Source organism: Myodes glareolus, chromosome 24 (genome assembly GCF_982192425.1).
Source record: "Myodes glareolus chromosome 24, mMyoGla1.1, whole genome shotgun sequence".
NCBI classification, from domain to species: domain Eukaryota; kingdom Metazoa; phylum Chordata; class Mammalia; order Rodentia; family Cricetidae; genus Myodes; species Myodes glareolus.
Window position 1 is genome coordinate 24,040,072 of NC_142049.1, and position 21,953 is coordinate 24,062,024.

A 21,953-nucleotide genomic window follows, 5' to 3' on the forward strand; every position below is an offset into this window, starting at 1 on the left:
GAGGTCTGATCTATTGTCCAGGAGGTCGGGAATGTTAATGCACTCTGCAAAGATTACACTCCCTCTCTAATTGCTCACACACATCCTTAAAGGATTTAAGCAGTCAGGAGAGGTGATGCTCCCTGTCAGTTTTTTTGGTCTTCTGCTGCAGTTGAAGTGTATCCGTCTTCCCACCTAGACCACTCGATCCCCCACCAGGTTGGAAGGCCCACATCCCTAATGAGGGATGAAAGGAGCCAGAGATGATGCTTACAGCAGGGTTCCCACTTGCTCTTTAAATACCCTGGAGTTTACCTTGTGAGAAGGATAGTGCCGCTGTGTCCCTTGGGGCCTTCACACAGGCCCAAAGCTCTGCATTGATTTCTGGCCCCGTGTGTTTTCATCGTCTCTTCTCAGTGTTGAAATGCTGCGTGGCATTTTACATTGGGGTTGGATCAGTAGATCAGTTAAACAAGCATGTGGGGGAAGTGTGAGCGCTAATGTCTCTGGGTTTCCTCCATTACCAAACCACGCACCTACACAAATACACACATACCTGATACTTGCACTCTGAAACACACACTCACATGCGTAGGCATGCATGCACACACAAGGACACACACAGTCATACATACTCTAAAATGGTAACGAGACCGTTCCACAAATAGCACCTGATAGCTCTGTCCAGAATGACGCTGCAAATTTCATATAGCATACAAGCCCACTTCTCCCAGCTTTGGAGTATGTTTATGAAGTCTTGTATACCTGGGAGCCCATGAAACAATGTGATCATTCCTAAATGACACCAAAAACCTAAAATGACAGATTCTTTCACAAGGCTGTTTAGGGAGCATTGGCATCTGTGTGTCACGTCTGTAGTCTGTGTGGCTGTAGGAGTGGGGAGGGCAGGTCGCGATACCACTCTGGATCTTCTCTCCTTGCTGTGTATGGTTGCATCACTAAGAGGTGTGGATCCCTCTTAGTGCAGCCCCAGCTATGAATACAGCTTGCGAATATGGCCTGAAGCCCACAGTCTAATATTTATGTAGCGTGCGAAAGAGACCTGGGAGGATTCCCTGGGATTCACGATGCTACTGAGTGATGGGTGGGGAAGGAATTTTTAAAAAAGAAATCTTTGCTTTTCACTTGGGATTTTCACACGTCTCAGTCGACAACACAGTAGTTTACTCATCCCGAATAAAGCTGTCAGTGTGTGCATTGCATGTGTGCCTTGAAGACGCTAAGCAGATGACAGGAGCAATTGCTAGAGGGAGAAAAACACATTTGAGTCAAACTCTTCAGAGGGCGCTTCTCTGGGCTCTCCGGCCCCTGCTTCGACACGGTGGACTTCTTCTCACACATTCTCTTTCTGTGTGTTATCTCTCACTGTGGGTAGATTGCACTGAATGTTTCATCTGTATATAAAAATTAAAAATTCAAACAAAAATCTGGCCCACATGAAGAACAGGCCCTTTGGGCATATGGTTCATTATGCATATTCGTTTAATTACTAAAACACTTGTGATGGCTTTTCTGCCCTTGCTTTCAACTTCCAAAGTTGGATCTCCTCTATTGCTCGGAGGATGCAGTATGGAACTCTGTTTTGAAGGTGGGGGAAGAAAAGAAAGGGAGAGGCAAAAAGGCCCTTTGAAGGAACGATGTAGTTCACTCAGAAGAGGAAGATTTCTTGACATGCAGCTGAGGGGAGCTGGCATTCCTCCCCTCCTTTGGCTCCCCTCTCCTCTGGCTCTCTCTGCCCAGTCCCACCACAGCCCCACCCCCAGCTCCCCGGGCTGCTCTTACTGCGGTGAGTTCATACAGATAGGAACAGGGAGGTGAGGTGAGGCTAAAGATGCCGGTTACTAGCATGTTCCCTGGGAGCAACTCGGGGAACAGAAGGATGGAGCTGTCTGCATTTTATTGGTTAGACTGTGGCTGCTATGAAAATGTGACTGTAATTGATTTTTCAGGGCAAACAGGTGGTGACGGTTTAGACATTCCCCGGTCTCGGTGCCACTCCTAATTTGAGGCTGCACATAGAGTAGCTTTATTAAGCAGTCTCCTGGCTTTGGTGTTACCTGGACATCTGCCTCTCGGCTTTGAAAGATACCCTGGAAATAGTTGCATTTTGTGATTCTTTCAAAGTGTTTTTTTTTCTAAGCTAGTTGCAAAAAAAAAGGGACTTTATTTTCTACTCTTGCTATTAAATGCAATATTTAAAAAAAAAAATCTCAGCGTGGACGCTATTGTGTGGCCCAGTGAGTCACACAGTACACCCTTTAGTCTGTACAGCTTTACTTGTGAATGTTCACTGCAAGGACTTAATAGTCTGGTTTGAGGCCTCTGGCTTCTGCTACACCTCCACTCTGGGTCCTCACTGGGACTCCTCTTAGATGTCTTATTGTTGCCTTGTGTCCTGGGGATCCTGCAGCTTTAGCTCTGCAGGTCCGGCTCCTTCTCACGCTCTAGCAGTTTATAGATGAGGTGGGAATTGGGGTGGGTGACCTCCTAGTCTTATTTTCTTTTTTTGTGGTTGTTATTTAATTTATTTATTTTTGCTTGTTTGTTTATTTTTGTTTTGTTTTATTATTTGGTTTTACTTTTAAAGTTTGTTTTTTGGGGGAGGCTGCAAGAGCCGAGAGTATAAACGAGGACTTGGGGACATGAGTGAGATTGGGATGCCTGATGTGAAATCCACAAAAATTCAATAAAAATTTTTTTTAAAGAGTAGTATTTTCATCCTTTAGTATAACAAACACATTAGATAGAATTCAGAAGATGTTTAAATAGGATCCTTGTTTCTCCCTTCATCTAAGCTAAGCCACATTTCTTTTTTTACAAGATGCAACAGATTTTCAGCCTGCCAGGTCACAGTTGAATGTATGCTTATTCTGTTTTGACTAGACTTCTCGAACTTGTTGGCGAGAAAAAGATTTCTGGGTTGAATATATACAGGGCTATTGGAACTGTGCTGTGAGGCCTTTTGGATGGTTTCGTGATTTACAAGGGAATCTCTACTTTAGGAGGGGATTTTCTGAGCTCCGGCTCATGCGTAGTTTAAAACCCCCTGAATGTGCCTATCTCAGAAAGGCAATTTCTGGGCAGCACATATGTCTTCAGTGGCAGGTATGGATGGCTCTGATGCAAGCACAATTTTCCTTTCCAATTAAGCAAAAAAGAGTACTCAGAGAGGCACTCTGAGACATGCGTGGTGGAATTGCTAAAGGAAGTCTACTTTGCTACACACAACACACCACTCACTGCTCACTCTGGGAGAGGCCCTTGCAATTCAGCAGAGGCAATGTATCTTAAGCAGGCTTGGTGCAGACGCCCTACAGCCCTGCTGCTTTCAGTCCCAGAAGCTAAGCTGCAGATGGAGTAGCTCAGCTGAGGGAACCCCTTGGCTCTAGTGCTACATTCCTGCGAATCATCGGCCTTACCTATTTGATATAGGACCTGCCCATACCTTGTTTTTCTTTTGCTCATTCTAGGACCCTGAAGAACCAATGACTGTTAACGGTTCAACTTGAGTAATGGTTACAGCATGCTGTTCTCTGACTTTGGACAGAGAGCCCTTTCCCAAGGAGCCTTGTCCAGCTGCAGTATGATTAGAGTGTGCCTCTTTCATCCCCTCCCGTGGGGATCCCAATCAGTCTAAGACAATGCTGCTGAAAGGAGTGAGACCCTCACCAGTTCACATAGTGGAACTGTTTGGGTTTTGACCTCTTCAGATACCCAGAAGAATACATAGGGATGTAAGACGTTTCTGTTCCTTTTCTTGAATGAGAATAGAAAACTTGCTGATGACAGTGAAAAAAATGTATTTCTCAAAATTAGGCTTTCAACTGCTCTATTACTGACTCTGACAAAAATTCCTAATGCGAAATTTATTGTCTGATTGTAGACTTGAAATTATGAATATTGCAGGGGAAAGCCAGCAGTTACTACACGCTAGATACATGTTTTTCCTTTCCTTCAGTTTGGTGGCCTGTCCTTTATGTGTGATGCGAAGGTTGGGGCCATGAGTGAAACAAGAAGCATCAGGAACTGTAAAGCACACAAGGGTCATAAACTTCATGCAGACATCACAGACATCAAAGTGAGGCTGTTTTTTCCAGAAAGAACACGGGGAGATTACTGAATGAGAAATGAGCGTATCGATGGCATATTCCTGTAATCTAGGACTTGGGAAATGTGTGGATTATATACATGAGTGATTAACTCTGAGTCACCAGTACCGCACTGCCGTTACATGAAGGAAAGAAATCAAAACGCTTCCCCTAGGAGTCAGTTAACTAAGAGCAAGTGCAGATTTGAACTCTCTACTTCATGTTCCCCGTGGCTTCTGCCCTCTGTCTGTTGAATGAACCTGTGTCTGTACCTGCATCAGTATCTCTGTCTAACCCCGTGTGTCTGTCTGGAGAAGAAATAGGATACTTTACTGAAATACTTAACAATTTTACAAGAGCTTAAGTCACTGACTCCAAATGATCCCAGCTGACCTAGAAAACGAACATCAATGTTTGTCAACCATTATCAAAAATTGTTGCTTTCAATTTTTCTGGTTTGTTTTATGAAGCTGCTTTCAGCCTCTGTATTTGACGCTTTCAAGAAATGATACACATGCATTTTCTGGGCTAGGGGCCTGGACGATCCCTAATTTAAGATTGCAGCTACACATTAGCATAGGTTATCAAAGTTGATCCCATGGAAATCCAAGAGAAATAAGGTTGATTGCTACAGTGTTCTCTTAAAGGCAGGTTAAACAGGCTAAGTAAACAGAAGGATGGCAGTCTTAAGCTTAAGCGACTCCAAGGTGTATTATTAACTTTGACTGTGAGATCCAGCTCAAATTACAGTCTCTTAGGATGTAAGAGATAGTGTCAGAATATTGCATCTCCACAGTGAGGAAGAGAGAGAGATACCACTGCAAAGACGAGGATATAACTAGTTTATATAGTGAGTTCCAGGCCGGGTAGCACTGCAGAGCTCAGCTTAGCTTGGAAACTAGCTGTATGATGTGATAATATGACCACTCTATGATATGCTTAAGGGGAAGGCTTTTATTACAGATATAAGAGAAAGACATCTAGAGGCATCTAAAGAGTCCAGAGGAGAGGAAGGAGATAGAACATGGCTAGCAGACTGGACCTGGTCATGAGAGAAGCAGGAGTAGGGTGGTGGTGGGGGGATAGAGCAAAGCAAGGAGAGAGAGAGAGAGAGAGAGAGAGAGAGAGAGAGAGAGAGAGAGAGAGAATAGTAGGAATACAAGGAGAAGGAGAGAGCCCCTTGTTCATCCCGGCCACCCAGAACCAAAATAATCACACAGAAACTGTGTTAATTAAATCACTGCTTGACCCATTAGCTCTAGCTTCTTATTGGCTAACTCTTACATCTTAATTTAACCCATTTCTATTAATCTGTGTATCACTATGTGGTAGTGGCTTACCAGCAAAATTTCAGCAGTCTATCTCCGGGGGCGACTCCGTTGTATCTTCCTAACTCTGTCCTTCTCCCAGCACACAGCATAGCTTTTTCCACCTAGTTCTGTTCTTCCCTGCCAAAGGCTCAAAACAGTTCTTTATTCCTTAACCTGTAAAAACAATGCACAGACAAAAGGATCTCCCACACCAAGAAGGAGTAGCTGTGGTGGCGATGAGGGAAAGTCTATGTGCTTCTTCTCTGGTAGAAAAGCATGGTATGTTCCAAGTAGAACAAGTGGTGATAAGGGAAAATGAATGTTCCTGGGGACAATTCAAATAAAAACACTGGGAAGAGAAACAGAGCAGGCCACTTTTGAGTTGCACAGATTTATGTCTTGGAGTTTCGAGGCTAGGGTAGGATACAGAGAGAGGGTAAGTATTGAAAACTGCAAGTTTAGGCCATTATTTGATTTAATGGGCCTTGACTAGCAAACTAAGAATTCTCCATACTTAGTTTAAAACTCTACAGGGTGGGGAGATGAAAAAGGCTGTGAGCAGGAGGATGGCATGCTGAGCACTAAGACTTGGTTGATGATGTTGGTCCTCTTGTGAAAGAGAACTGGGGAAAAGCATTATGAATCACGTAGGAAATAGAAACATTAAATAATCTGGGTACAGACTCAGAAGCTGGGAAATGGTTCGGGTTACGTTTGGTCCACTGTGGCTGAGTATGCATCCGTAGAGAGGAACCAATGGACCCTGACAAAATGATTGAATCAGTTAGTTATATTTAAACGTATGGGTTTCTATCACGGCCATTTAAAAATAAAACTTCTCATTGTGAAATATATTTAAGACTCACAAAAGCAAACAAAAACATTTTGTAAAGAGTTTCAATGACTCTTTACATTGAAGAGTATTTTTTCAATGTACTTTGAAAAAATTACATTGCTTTTTATTACTGATATCATATATAGTCGCAAATGTACCTTGTCCGAATTGGGATTCATATATTATTAACTCCAGTATGAGACTGATTCCTTTTTTTCCAGATGTGGCATGTGCTGGGTAGTTTCAGTGAGCTCTTCATACGGTAGGCAAGAAAAGAATGCCATCCTCGTGATGCTGAATTGTTCCAGTGTCACACGGGGCCTCTCTTGTGTTTCCTCTTTGCACCCAGTCTAATCTTGGTCACACTCATCATTTCCCATCACTGTACTCCTGACTCATGGGCTGTGAGAAAGATCAAAGAGTATGGTACCCATTAAGATGAACTTGATTCATTCTGTTTAGTGACCTGAAGATCCGTTCCAGGTCTGTGCATCACTACGTCATCCATCTCGTCATCTCTTAACTGCTTTAGAGGGCTGGACAATGACAGACTTAAATTTACATAAATAGGTAGTGCTCAAAATGGGCCCTTTGAGAGGAGTGGTGTTCTGAGTTCTCCATGGTTCCACCACTCCCAGCGTCCTTCCCCTGGGATTTCCACATTTTTTATCCATTTTACCTGTTTGATCAATGTGAGCATTTTTGTCCATAACCATGCCAGTGAGTTTTAGTTCTGCAGTGGGTGTAAAATGGCCAGGGCTTCATGGGTTAATGTATTACTACAGGAAAAGAGAAGGCTTCCATGTGTCAGGTAAATGTGGGAAATAATGTCAGGGTTTAACTTCATGTAATTAATGTGATGGAATTCTTAGTCCTTCTTTATTCGTAGAAGAGTTCTCAGCACTAAGTGATATTCCTTCCACTTGATTGTGGGTTTGCCACTAAAGGTCATGCCTATATACTCTATTCAGCATTGTCTAATTTTGGAAAGTCTGATAGAGGAAGTCATATGAGATTTGATGTCTTCTTCTGTGACTTGAAAAGCAATCCAATCAGCATTACTTTTGATGACTTTGGTTTTTTTTTGTAATTTCCTGAGTTATTTTGTCTGTTTTCTTCTAGTTAGACTTTGGGTTAATTCTAGATTGTAGATTTTTGTTTCACTTTGCTTTGGGCTATTATTAAGATTTTAAAATAAACATTCATATACATGTCATTTGGTAGACATGTTGAAGAGTTGAGGTTATGGTCCCAATGTAGAGACTGTACAGCAATATTCAGGATCTTTTTTAAAACTGTAACTTCTCAATACTTCTCAAAAAACTTGTGGAGTCAGAACTCTGGGAGTTGGACGCATGTCTTGCTTAGATAGATTTCCAGGTATTCATATTTTTTAAAGTTTATACTGACTGTTTTAGGATATAGGATTTCTGGAATATTATATATACATAGATTGTTTGATTAACTAATGCCACCCATGTTCCAAGTCATAGATCATCCATATCCACTTGAATTTGTCTTTCTTAATCTTAAAAACATCTGTCTTATCTGACTTTTTAATTTCATTAACTGGGGTATAAGAAGTATTATTCAAATTTGGTCAAAATTTCATTTTTCTCATAATGAAAATACATTTTTTTCTCACTAATGATTTTTGTATGTTTGGAGAATTTTTGGGCTCTTCATACTTTGTTATTCTGTTATGTTTTTTCCCCCGTGCCACCCTTTTACATGATTTGTAGCGTTGTAAATACTATATAATTTAGGTATAAGTTCTTTGCAAAACAAATGTTTTCTTAAAGGTTCTCTCTACCTTTTGCAGGCTCATTGTGTATGTCATTTTTTGATAAGCAAAACCTACCATGTCAAGTTTCTTACCCACTGTACTTTACACTTGGCATAAACATTTAAGGAATCCTGCCTTAAATCTTGAGTTCTTTAAAGTTTTTATTCCTTTGTTACTGAATGACTTTGTGACTTTGTGGCTTTGTGACTTTGTCTGGCTTGAGCTTGTGTAGGTCTTCTGCATGCTCACACAACTTCTGTAAGTTCATATGTATAACTACACTGTTGTGGTCAGAAAACAGTTTTCCAAGTAGGTATGGCTCTTAATATCTTTCAGCCCCTTGTTCCTCGATGATTCCCCAAGCCTTGGTAGAAAAGGATATGATATAGGTGTTCCAGCCTGGGCTGAAGACTCCACAGTCTCTTATCCTTTGCATGCTGACCAGTAGCAGGTCTCCATATTAATAGCTATCTACTAGAAAAAGGAATCTTCTTCTCTGATCAGAGTTGAGAGATACCATAATCTATGGATGTAAAAATAATTCATAAAGGAATCAGTTCAATGCTACGTTCACTTAGAAAAAATAATGTTAGTAGGTTCTCCTCTGAGTCAACTAGACACAGATTCCTGACCCCTCTAATGGTGGCAGACATGAGTTCCATCTTTGGACAGGTGCTTAAAATAATTTAGAAAGTGGTTGGTTACTCTCATAACATTGGTGCCACTATTGCACTAGGGGGCATATCTTTCCAAGCTGATCATTATGGTAGCTCACAGAGTTCAATCCGAAGTAAGACCGTTGATAACACTTCTCCCTCAGTAAAATGAACAACCTTTCCTACAATGTGATAACTAGTCAGTAGGGTATTAAGCGTCCAACCCGATTCAAATTCACCCTTTCCATGTTCTATGAATCTATGATAAGGCGTCTTCAGCAATAGGACCTTAATATCAAGTTCTAGAGGGTTATGAAAACTAAGGGCAGTATCTTGTCATGTTTGGTTGTGGTCTACATGATCCCACTGACCAAAAACTACAAGAGACATAACTTGTTCCTATTACTAGACCTTTTATTTGACACCCTATGATATGGATTTTTCAAAAGTGTTTAGTGTTGTTTATCCCTCCCCATAATCCCTACTTGGCCCTCCTAGTTTCCCAGGCATACTTGGTTTTTGTAACTTCATTGTTTCCCATTTCCCCTTCATGCCACATGCCTTCCATCTCATCTCCCTTGGAAACATGGCTCCTTTCTCATTTCCTGACTCCTGTGATCATGCCAATTTAAATACACACATCCAAAGAGCCAATGGTAGCATCCACAGATGAGTATAAACAAGGTATTTATCTATCTGGATCTAAATTCTCTCACTTTAAATGACTGTTTTCAGATCTGCCCATTTACCTGGGAATTTTACAATTTCACTTTTTTTTATAGATGACACAGGATAATGCATCCTTGTATAAATTCATCACATTTTGGCATCCTTTTTATTCATTACTCATATAATTTATTGAGTAGTTTCACAAATTCAGAGGTGTTAGTCTATGCTGACTCACTCCTTTTTCTATGAGCTACAGTGGGAATGTATGGAGGAGACTGATTCAACTTGTGGTTTCTAAGAAACAACAAGAGAGACAGGAAGGAGCCATGGTACCGATAACACCTCAAAAGACATACGCCAGTGACCTACCTTCCTCTGTGAGGCCCTGACTTCTGAGTGTTCCATCACCTCCAACATAGTATCATGGGCTGGGATCCAAGCCTCTCTCTACACATGCTTCCTTGAGAAAAAAAATCATGGTCTGCTTATAAGTGGTTATCACCAAATTCCTATGTGTTTCTATAAAAGACCAATACAGGTATTCTTCTGTATTGGTCTTTTGTAGATTACTACACACACATCAGACATACATCATTAGACTTAGTATAGGTTTTCTTGATTTCTTCTTTATCTATAGAAATATTTTGACTAAAGTCATGATTTTATTCTTTCACATCAGAATAAAACTCTTTGTTTTCCAGGGAAACAACATAAGACAAAATTAATATTGCAAGTAATAGACCCAAACCTAGATTTTTTACATCAAATCGTTTACATCCCAGTGCACAGGTTTTTGCTGTGTTCTACTTATGGTCCAAATTATTTTCCTACATAAATTTATCCTTTATTTTTATGTAATGTGTTGTATGTTTACATTGACATATGTGTTTATCTTCCCTGTCTTTTCAAACTCTACCTTTGAACTTTCTCAGGCCTTACTTCCAGGTCCCCTTAATGTATATTTGTTTTCTTACAAGGTTATCCCATTTGATGCTGTTGGATGCTATCTGGAGACTGATAATACACAAAATTATGTCTATAGCCATTGCTTTTATCTTGAATTCTAAACCACATACTAGTTCAACATACATAGATTTTTATCTTCATTGTTACAAACAAGTTGATTAGCACAGTGCTCTCCCAGGCCATGTATACTATTGTTTTGTGTTCAATTTTCCTTTTGGCAAAGGCTACTCCAGTGAATTTTCACAGAAGTGTGGACCCTTCACGAGGAAGGAACAGATGAGAGCATTTTCTATCCTCTGATTTGAAGACAACAATATTCGAAGCATTAAACAAAGATGATAATTAGAGCATCTTCTTGTTGCCAAGCTCTTGGTTCAACTGCAGCTCAGTAGCCTAGTAGGACTGGAGTTTGAGTTGGTGACAAAGAAAGTAGATTGTAGCTCTTTCTATTCTCTTTCTTAAAACAAATGCAGGAATGATTCAACATCTGTTCACCAAGAAATGTAACTCAACACATCTCTGGGATGAAACTACTTGATCATTGCGGATCATTACCTTTGCTGTATTCTTGGATTATATTTCCAAGTATTTTATTGATAATTTTTACATACACAGTCTTAAGGGAAAGTGGTCTGTAATTCTCTTTCTTTGTTGTATCTTTGTGTAGTATCAGCATAACTGTGGACTCATAAAAAGAATCGACAAATGTTCCTTTCATTTCCCCTTCGCAGAATAATTTGAGAAATATTGGCTTTAAGGTCTGGTTGAATTCTGAATTCTGAGCTAGATCCAACTGGCCTTAGGTTTTTTAGGGGATATGGGGAAGTTGGAAGACTTTTTAATTACTTCTTCTGTTTTACTAGGGGTCATGAGTTTGTTTAACTTGCTTATCTGATCTTGATTTAACTTTGTTAGGTGGTATATATCAAGAAATTTATCCATTCATTTTTGGTTTTCCAGATTGGAGGAATATATATTATTAAAGTATGTCCTTTTGATTCTCTGGATTTCCTTGGTGTCTATTGTGATGTCGCCCCTTTGTCTCTAATTTTATTAACTTGGATATTTTTCTCTGTCTCTTAGTTAATTTAGCAAAGGGCTTATCAATATTATTGATTTTTTTAAAGAACAAACTCTGTTTCATTGATCCTTTGTAATTTTTCTGTTTCATTGATTTCAGTCCTGAGTTTGATTACTCTTTGCTACTCATTTGTGTACTGTTTCTTCTTGTTCTAGCTTTAGGTTTGTTGCTAAATTACTATTATTAAGGCTGGGAGGGGCAATTGGGTCCCCAAACCTATCAAAAAAGTCAGAGGTCGTTGGGTGAGGGGAGGGGACCCTATAAACAATCTTCTATAGCACTGAGGATGAGATCGGGAGACTATCTGGAGGAAAGGAAGGGGAGTGAAAATCACCTACCTGAGGCCAAGCCTGGTGTGGCCACTGGGGGTCCCAAAGAGAAATATTTTCTAGATATTGTTCCCTGACACAAAGGAATAGAAAGAAAGGGAGACTCTGGATCCAATGTGGGATTTTGCCAAGCCCACTGGCACTGGTGGTAGAGTAGAAGGAGAAACTCTTGCAATAAGTTTGCTGTGGGACTGAGATAAGACTCAAGCTGTGTTTTATCTCCAAGCCCCTTCAAGAATAATTAAATATAATATCTGTAAGATTTTTGTTGAAGTCTCTTGCCAGATTGGTGAAATTCTTTTTGTATATGTTTTATAAGAAGAGATGGGCATTGAATTTTTATCTAATGCTTTATCTATTAAAATAATGAAATATCTTTCCTCTTTTATTCTGTAAAAATAATTTACATTGTATTTTATGTATTAAACCACAGGTATTTATATATTCTACTTGGCCTTAATTTTAGTATCTGTTCCCTATAGTTTTCTATATATCCCTTGATTTTATTTGGTAAGGCTGGGTAATTTTGTATCTATGTTTATATTTGTCATTTGATTGTCATTTCTTTTTGTAATAATTTTGTTCAGGTTTGGTATCACAGTGCTAACAAGTTTTATTCTACTCTAATGTTTCTTCTTTAAATATTGAATAAAAAATCAAATAAATCATTCACACCTCACATTTTCTCAGTAGAGTTGCCTTAATTTGATCATCATGTCAATTTATTTTCAGTTGTATTAATCTTTATTTTGCTATAAATTTCCTCTTTGTTACTGATTTTTTTCATAGAGATGTTTTCATCTCTGCCATTTATGTTTATGCTGTTTAGTACATTAACATTTAGTGTAATTATTGTATTTTGTATATAAATGAGTGTTTAATTTGTTTTCCATTTTGTGTAGTTTCCCTTTTATTTTCCTTTTCTTGTCTTTTATATTTGCATTTAAATTTATCTATTTATTTTTTTTAAGTAAATTTTATTAAATTATAAAAGTTTCCATTTCCGCCCCCCCCTCCCAACACCCTCCCACTCCCCCCACTCCCCCTCCTCCTCCCTCTTCGTCCCCCAGGGCAGTCAGGGTTTCCTGCCCTGTGGGAAGTTCCAGTTCCTTCCCCCTCCCTCCAGGTCCAGGAAGGTGAGTGTCCAAACAGACTGGATCCCCAAAATCCAGTATATGTAGAGGAAACAGGTCCCAGTGTCATAGTCAATGGCTTTTCAGAAAGACTTCAGGCCAGCCACAGTCAGAGAATCCGGCCAAATTCCGAGAATCTGGTTAGATCACGTCCTCGTTCAGTCCCAGTCCAACTGGCCTTGGTAAACTCTCATCAGATCCGTTCCCTTGTATCAGTGGGTGATAGCATCCCTCGCAGTACTGATTTCGTTTTTCATGTTCTTCCTCCTTCTGCTCCTCATTTGGACCTTATAATTTATTTTGATATGTATGTATCAGAGAAATAGAAAGACAGGGTAAGGGGAGGAAAGGAGGGATGGAGGGAGAGAGAATATATTATACATACTAGAAATCAATCTATATTTGTGTACATTTTGTCTTTCCTTAACTTTTGGTAATCAGCATAGGATCAGAATTATATGTTGATGTGATCCATCTAAACACTGCTTCTTGCCTCAGTTGACCCACCTACCCTCCTTTGTGTTTGAGTTTTCATGTTTCTATTTAAATGCATTATGAACTCTGTGGTAGATGATGTTATATGCCTTGCTTTGAAGAGACATACGTGTTTTAAAGTGTTGCTTTACATTTAACTTTGTCTACCATTTTTGAAGTGTAATTACTGGAGCCACCACTGTGACTGAAGTAATTCTTGGGTCAAATTTGAGCAATCACTCAAAGGACCCAGATCACCCTCAGTTCTGAAGAAAAAATTGGTCGGTATTAGTGTTTATGTTTTTTTTAATATGTTTTTTTTTCTTAAACACCACTCCAAATAAAAGCCTGGGGTGAGAAATAAAATGAATACAAAAACATTTTTTTTCAAAAAATCTGTATGATGACATTCCCCACAGCGATGTGTAAGCACACATTTATAGTCACATGTTTTTGAGGAATCTTACAACTTTCTGTTGAGTGGCTGATAAAATTTCATCAGCAAGTTTGAGATGGAAGTGATGATGTAGATTTAAAAGAAAAGTGTAGATTTGCATATAAATTTAGTTTCTAAAGTGTCTATGGAGACAAAATTAAATTTGACGCTTGTTTTTATCTATAAAATATTAAGAAATATACATGCAATTATCACTTAAAAATGGATTTGTCCTTTTGGGGTGAAATAGGGTTCCTATAGTAGAACTTTGAATGTTGAAGGAGCAAACCCCGAGGTTATGTTTGACCATAGTTTCAATCTAAAGTTATAGTTTCAATCAAAGTTTGCCTAGTTAAGATTCTGAAACATAATACATTAAGAACAACCATTCGAGTGAGGAACTATATTGGGTAAAATGAATGTGTTTGTTTTAGACATAGACCAGCAAGATAGTGAAGACTGTTGAATAAAATACTGTCATATTGCATGTGTTTTTAAACATTTACTAAATATGTATCTTTACACGTATCAATAATATCTGTGTAGTTTCTAATGATTAGCCAAAAAGTCCTCAGTTGAGAAAGACTTGTCATTGCTTTGTGGAGGGGAAGAATACAGCAGAGAGGAGTGTTAGCAGAGGGAACAACTGCCTGAAGTGTCTTGTATTTGAAAAGGAGAAATAGTAAGGTGCATAAAAATGACAGAGGAAATCTTAACACTTGAAGGGTTCTGTGTGTTATTTGTCATCTTAAAATACCTAGTTATATAAACTATAACAAGTGTCATAAGGTGTTGAAGAGTGCTTATGTGATATCACAATACCCTAATTCCAAAATTTGACAATAACATGAAAATCAAGCACTATATGTCATAGGAATTAATGTAAAGCTTTCTTTGTCTTTATGAATTCTGTACAATAATATATATTAAGAGACAGTTAGGCTTCGGTGAAGGTGTTTCCCCCCAAAATAGATTATTTCAAACTCTTGTTTAGGTTAAATATCTCCTATAAGGGTGTTAAAATGAGAAAGATAAAATTCTTCTCCAGAAGATGCCAAAAATGAAAAATAAACAAACCAAAAGCTATCAATTAGTCACCATCCATTACTGATTTACTAAATAACCCTCCAGAAATAAACCCTTATTAGAATGGATGGAAATCTTATTGTTTAAAAATGTTTCATTAAGTTTGAAGCAGATGCAAAGGAGTGCTTTTAGAACATCTGAGAGACATGAGCAGTAATAAGGGAAGCACCTCTATGAAATTTCCCATATTAAAACTAAATGGATTTGTGCATATTCTTAATATGATATTATTTATACAGTGGAAGCTAAAAGCAAACACTATGCTTAATGGTAGAGGAATGAAATAAAACAGGACAATTTTCATTACAGTTTGGAATTTGGCAATAATATCTCTCCTAATAATATCTCTTTATGTAGGAGCAATGAAATTAAGCAAGAAAAACCAAATTACAATCACAAGGAAGGAAGAAAAAGAGCAAATTTCTTATACATATTTCATGTATGTAGTGCCTGCACTACGGGACAGTACACTTGCCAGGAACTAAACTGGAGACTAAAAATTTATGCACACAGAGGCATGGGGACATGGGTCATCTTTGATACAAGAATGCCAAATTTATTGTGCTCCAGGGAAGCTTATATAGGGATCCCTAACTGATAGCCACGCCCCAGCTCTCTGGATCTTTCAGCTGTAGACTCACCAGAACCCACTCCCCTGCCATCAGGGTCTTGTGCTCAGAGCAGTTGCAGGCACAGGTAAACAAGTTGTTTTGTTCAGTTCACTCCAACTGGCAAAGGGTCTAAGGCAAGCAAAGAAAGTCAAGGGGGCCAGGGGGCTGTAGTCCCCAACACATGTGAATAGATTTTAGAAATCCCAGATAAATTAAACAAAATACTATCTGAATCAACAGGAAAAACTTCTACCAGGTTACTAATTTTAAAAATGAATAGATTCAAATTAGAGATTTTGCATGATATTATAACCAGATTTTGGAAAAAAAAACTTTTAGAATGCGGAATGAACAAAACTAAAAGAATTAAGTGATATTTAATAGTTGTAAAGTTTTTGAATTTTAGGTAAAATATGTCTTCAGCATTTAAACACCATTGTTTTCGGTTAGGAAGCTTTATATTTATGATGAAATAGTCTTTCTTGATTTTTTTCTGCACACTGGAAGCTGATACATACAGATCATGTGACTTATCTCATAAACTGTGTGTGACAGCGTGCCTCACGTTTTATAGTAATTTCCCAAGAGGGCAGTCCTGTGCTCTCATGCTTTGAGTCCTTGGAGGTAGCACCCCGTTACTTGCCTGTGTTTCTCACCCACTTCTGCAGTTTAGGGCCTGAAACTCTCGCTTGTCCACCCACAGCAAAGTATACAGGTCTCCAAGGCTGAGACTGATTGGCCCAGGTGCATGCATCTCTTGTATTACATCAGAAGTTATATCTAATTATTTTCTAAGAGCCCTAAAATTTCATACGTCTCTCATTTTAGGGTTCTTCAAGAGATTTTAGAAACATACATGTATGTAAAATACCTGTAGTTTGAAATATTGACAACCATTCTTCCTAGTTCAAATTGTCTTTACTGATGGCAGTACTTGGCCTGTGTTTTCACTCACTGTGACCTTAGAATCTTTTAGCCTGCTCTCCAATTTTTGACACATAGAAATCCAGAAGCAATAATATTAAATAGGGCTGTCAGGAAAGCGATGTTATGAACTATGACAATATTCTCACTGCTGCAGAACATGACCTGCTAATTCTGCCTGTATTCTTTTTATTCTGTTACAGTCTCTAAGAGTTCATTGGGTATGCACATGTGCCCACATCTATACCTTTTGGGAGCTATTTCTAAATTTAATCCCTTTCACCATTATATTTTTACTTCTTTGAGGATTTCTACATTTATTTTGATCCTCATTCTAACTCCTCTGATATCTACTCCCCCTTCTCAACTCTGTGCACTTAAAAAGAAAAAAAACTGAGTTCACTTTGTGCTCCATGTACTCTGAAGTGTGGGTCCATGCACTGGGGTGTATGCAACCTACCAGGGACCAGAGGCCACACCCTTCAAAAAAACCGAGTTTCCTTCCCCAAAACCATTGACTGATTATCTTCAGCTAGGGCCTTTGTGAGGTCATCCGTGCAGCAATCCTGCCATGTCCAGAAGACACTGTTTCCTTCCAATCTCCTTGAACTGTGATTCTTATAGTCTTCCTTGCTGCCTCTTCTGCAATGGTCCCTGAGCTTTGGGGGTAAGGGCTTGTGATACAGATGATCCATTTGTGTCTTAAAAATCCACTCCCGTGTTCTCTGCACTTTGACAAGTTGTTAGTTTCTGCACTAACCAATGTCACCCAAATGAAGAAGTGTCTCTGATAGTATCTGAGAGCTACACTAATTTATGGCTGAAGTATGAATCTAGAATGGACAGTTTGAAACTCATCCATTTACTAGAATAATAGCAATAGGCTATCCCTAGAGCCCAAGATCTCTCCAATAATGTGCTCTTGCTTAGATCTATATTCCTAGTCAAGTGTTTCATCCTGAAGAGAGGGTCTTAAAACAAGTCAGAATATAGTTGGTTGCTCCTCCAATATTTGTGCCACTATTGTACAATAAGCATATCTTGTCACCCCAGTCAGTTTTGTAGCTCATAGGATTAACAGCTTGATACATGTGTTGATTGATGGCTATTGTTCCCAAGCAGCCGGCATAGGGTCTTCCAAATTATGAAATCCATTCATCATGGATAACGCTTTCTGTTCGATACCACATTTACTTCTCCATATCCCTTTCCGTGTCCCTGTCCCATGAAGCTGTGTCGTCCACAATAGACTTTTCCCGTGAAGTTCTGGTTAGCAGCCAAGAGCAGTGATAACACACTCTATTGTTTTGAGTGTCTGTAGCCATTCCCTCGCCAACATCTTGGAAGAAGTATCCCACACCTGGCAAAGGGCTTTATCTTTTTTGGTGACCTATGGCTTCTCAGAGGAACATTATCCCCTGTATAAAAAACTCTACTTTTATTTTTTCTTTCTATGTTTGTACGTATGTATGTATGTATGGTATGTATGTATATATATATATATATATATATATATATATATATATATATATCTCCTATCTATCTATCTATCTATCTATCTATCTATCTATCTATCTATCTATCTATCTACCTACCTATCATCTCTTCATCTATCTATCTACCATCTATCTGTCTGTGTCTATCTATCTATCTATCTATCTATCTATCTATCTATCTATCTATCTATCTATCTATCTACCTACCTATCATCTCTTCATCTATCTATCTACCATCTATCTGTCTGTGTCTATCTATCTATCTATCTATCTATCTATCTATCTATCTATCTATCTATCTACCTATCATCTCTTCATCTACCTATCTACCATCTCTCTGTCTGTTTGTCTGTCTATCTATCTATCTACCTATCATCTCTTCATCTATCTATCTACCATCTATCTGTCTGTTTGTCTGTCTATCTATCTATCTATCTATCATCTAGAATGTTTCAGTTATCCTCAGTGTTAGTTACACTTCCCGCTGGATTCTCTCCCCTCCCTTATAATCCCTCTCCTCCCTCCCGATTATGCTCTCTTTCCCCTTAATATCTCTTGTGTTCTAATAGCCACTCTTCCCTAAGATCTCCCCAACACCCTCAACTAGAGGTCCCTTTCCAGTTCCCTGGTACTCCAGGTTAAACACCCTGATCTAAAAGAACTGACAGTAAGATTCATGTGAGCACAGGTAGCATCTTTGACCTTCTATATCCAGCTATGTCACTTAGTGTATTTCCCAGTTCCGTTTATTCACCTGCACATTTCATAACTCCATTTATCTTTACAGCTGAATTAATTCCATTGTGTATAGGCAGCGCATTTTCATTATCTATTCACCAGTTAAGCAACATTTAGATTATTTTCATGGGTCATCTACTGTGAATAGACCAGCTATGAGCATGGCTGAGTATGTGTCTCTATAACAGGAAATACAACTCTGCGTAAATGCCAGTAATGGTATAACTTGGTCATAACTTTGATCTGTTTCTAGGTATTTTAGGAACTGCTGCACTGATTACCGCGGTTGGTGCAGCCATTTGCCCTTTCACCCTTTTTGAGCAATCCCTAAATTTATTCTCACTCTGTCAGTGAATCAACAACGTGAAATTCCCATCCTCCGATCTAAGAGTCATGGGATCTCATTTGTTTTCCCGGCAGGTGTTTTTGGTCACTGTCTGGAATTTTGAACTCTACATGATCCCCCTGGCGTTGTTGCTGATCTTTCTGTACAACTTCCTCAGACCCATGAAAGGGAAGGCCAGCAGTTCTCAGGACAGCCAGGTAAGCAAGGGTTCCCGGAGTTCCTCCAACTCCATGCTGAGGACTAAGATGGCAGCAGGACGTGGCCCATGACTAAGTCATGCTTCAATCTGCTGTTTGAGGCATGAAGAATGAGATACAAATATAGTTTCCAGAAGAGCTATTTTATCACATGTATTCTGGAATCTTTCTTTTCTGGGGACTCATAGTCCCACATCTCAGCTGATGTTCTCGATATGAGAGGAGCTCCCTGGATCTTGGCTGTCATTTCCTCCCTAAAATCTGTACATCTATCTGGTTTCACATAGAGATCCTGGAAATTACGTTCTAAACACTAGAAGAAAATCTTTGGGGGTTCCTTGGGCCTTTCCAGCATGCTGTAGCACTCTCTGGACAGCTGGGTTAGGCCATTGGTCTTTTTGAAGTTTATCCATTGATTACCAACTTCCAGGGTACTCAGCAAGTGGGTGGGAATAACTCCCACCCTCTACTCCCGAATGCTGTGATTTCTTCCATTTGTCCTCAAAAATCCCTTTATGTGGAAGGACACATGGTCACTTCTGAAGGAAATTTCTTGGTACCTATTGCTTCTCTAACCTCCCAGCCCAGAAGGTATTTTTTTTTCTGTTCTAAGTGAACAGGTACATGTCTTTAGTAACTAGCTTTAGAAACAATTCTTGATATTTCTGATCTAAGAAACAGCTTTTAGAATCAAAAACTCTAAAATTCCAGTGCCCAGGAAGTTTTTTTCTAGAATCATCATCTAGAATTGATTTTTTCATGATTCAAATGCAAACCATGGTCACATGGTTTTATATTCTCATTTTAAATATAATATTTGAAATAATAGATATTGAAAGGCTTTTCTGGTTTCATTTAGCATGGAGGAAAGGTAGAAAAATGAGTATGTGGCAGAGGCAAAAATCTCAAGAAATTCCAAAGTTCTTTTGCACTTTTTTTGATTATCTAGTAGTGGTCACTATCGGCAACACAGAAGAACCAACTAAGAAAAAATTTTTAAAGTTTATGTGTATTTGTGGATTGGATTTTATATCAGCATAAGTTAGAGAAACATCTCTAATAGGGAAACATCTCTAACAGTAAATGCTATCAACTCACATTGGTGCAATATTTAGCCAGATTTTATTCTGCCACCCTGTGTATGGGATCTTCTTTACCCTATGTGCAGAAGTGCACATATTTGCTGGGCATACATATGTGTGTACAGATGTGCATAAATATCTTTTCATGGGTAGAAATATGAATTTGCATTGTTAAGAACTTTTTTACTTCAAAACCATCTTCAAACTCACTGTTTAATTCAGTCTTGCTAAGACCACTGGGAACGAGACGGGGACTTCCACTTTCATTTTGTCATGCCTAGTGAGATGAAGGTTTAGAGCGGCCGAGTGATGGACTCAAAGTCACAGGGGCAAACTGCAGAAATTGTGTCTCAAAATGAGGACACCTAACATTCCTGTGATGTGTTTACCCCCGCTAACCTGTCCTTGCTGCATTCCGATGTATCTATTAGTTTTCATGAGAGATGAAAAAGTTAACCCCCTACACAGTCAGAGAGTGTCAGACAGACCAACAGCTGACGGTCATAAGGATGAACAGAGGTAAGGAAGTACCAGCCGGAGGGAGGTTTCCTTGGTGACTGCTCAGAAATTTGAAGGTATAGAGTAGAGTTCTCTGGTCACCCTAAAACCACTTCTTATATTAGTCATAATGCAGAGGATTGCTTTAAGCTGCTGGAACAGAACTAAATAGGATGCCTGACCTTCGTGTGGTTATGTAGAAAGAAATCTTCATGTTCAAAAGTATCCCTTTGAAAAAAATGGTTTTCAAATGCTGAATGTTCTTTCCCTGCTCCTGTGCTTTTCTGATTGTAGCAACCTATGGTAATCTTCTCTTCTCTTCTCTTCTCTTCTCTTCTCTTCTCTTCTCTTCTCTTCTCTTCTCTTCTCTTCTCTTCTCTTCTCTTCTCTCCTCTCCTCTCCTCTCCTCTCCTCTCCTCTCCTCTCCTCTCCTCTCCTCTCCTCTCCTCTCCTCTCCTCTCCTCTTCCCTTCTCTCCTCTCCCCTTCTCTTCTTTGTTAAGATTAGGTGTCACTATATAGCCCTGAACACTGGACATCGAGAGCCTGGTCAGCCCAGAACTGAAAAACTCAAAAGATCCCTCTGCCTCTGTCTCCCGAGTTCTGGGAGTAAGGCATGTGCCATCGTATCTGGCTGTTTACGTTTATACCCTGCAATTATATGATACAAAATGTTCCTATTAAATAGACAGCACTTCTAATGGTGCTGAATGAACCCTGTAGCAACACAGGTGCCATCCAGTACCTGCTCCAAAGTCATGCAACTGTTAGACAGTAGCAGAGGCTTCGGTTTTCTTCTCTTTCTCTGTGCCTGTAGCCTTCTTCATGGTGACACCGTTCAGACTAGTGCATTTTCTACTGCAGAATGTTTTGGTAATGGCAGCAAAGAGAAAGGAGTGATCCTTATAACGATGAGTTAAGTAGTCATCCTTAACATAGTGCTTGGTGTATTTGCCAGACAAGAACAAATCTGTTTACAGACAGGATAAATTGGCTCTGTAGCTTTGAAGCTGGATACTGTCAAAGAGTGCTTGCGCAATAGGTTTATTTCTACCTAGTGGCTCCAAGTAGACTCTGCATATTGTTTATAACCTTGCCGCGGTGTCTCTGAACTTGAGTGTGAATGTTGCAAGAGGATCTAGTGCGTTTTAAAATGTATCGATGTTCCAGCTCTGTATGAAAACTGAAAAGTGTGTGTCTCATTTGCATTGGGC

General features: G+C 39.2%; 1 protein-coding gene across 3 annotated transcripts in view; it reads left to right on the forward strand.

Moving 5' to 3' along the window:
• Window positions 1-21,953, forward strand: part of Mctp2 (multiple C2 and transmembrane domain containing 2) — a 233,250-nt gene that overhangs the window by 172,673 nt on the left and 38,624 nt on the right. For all 3 annotated transcript variants that reach the window (XM_048434824.3, XM_085682633.2, XM_048434825.3), the window contains one exon: window positions 19,039-19,161. In XM_048434824.3, coding sequence (XP_048290781.3) covers window positions 19,039-19,161 — 123 coding nt within the window. The remainder of the gene's footprint in view (window positions 1-19,038; window positions 19,162-21,953) is intronic.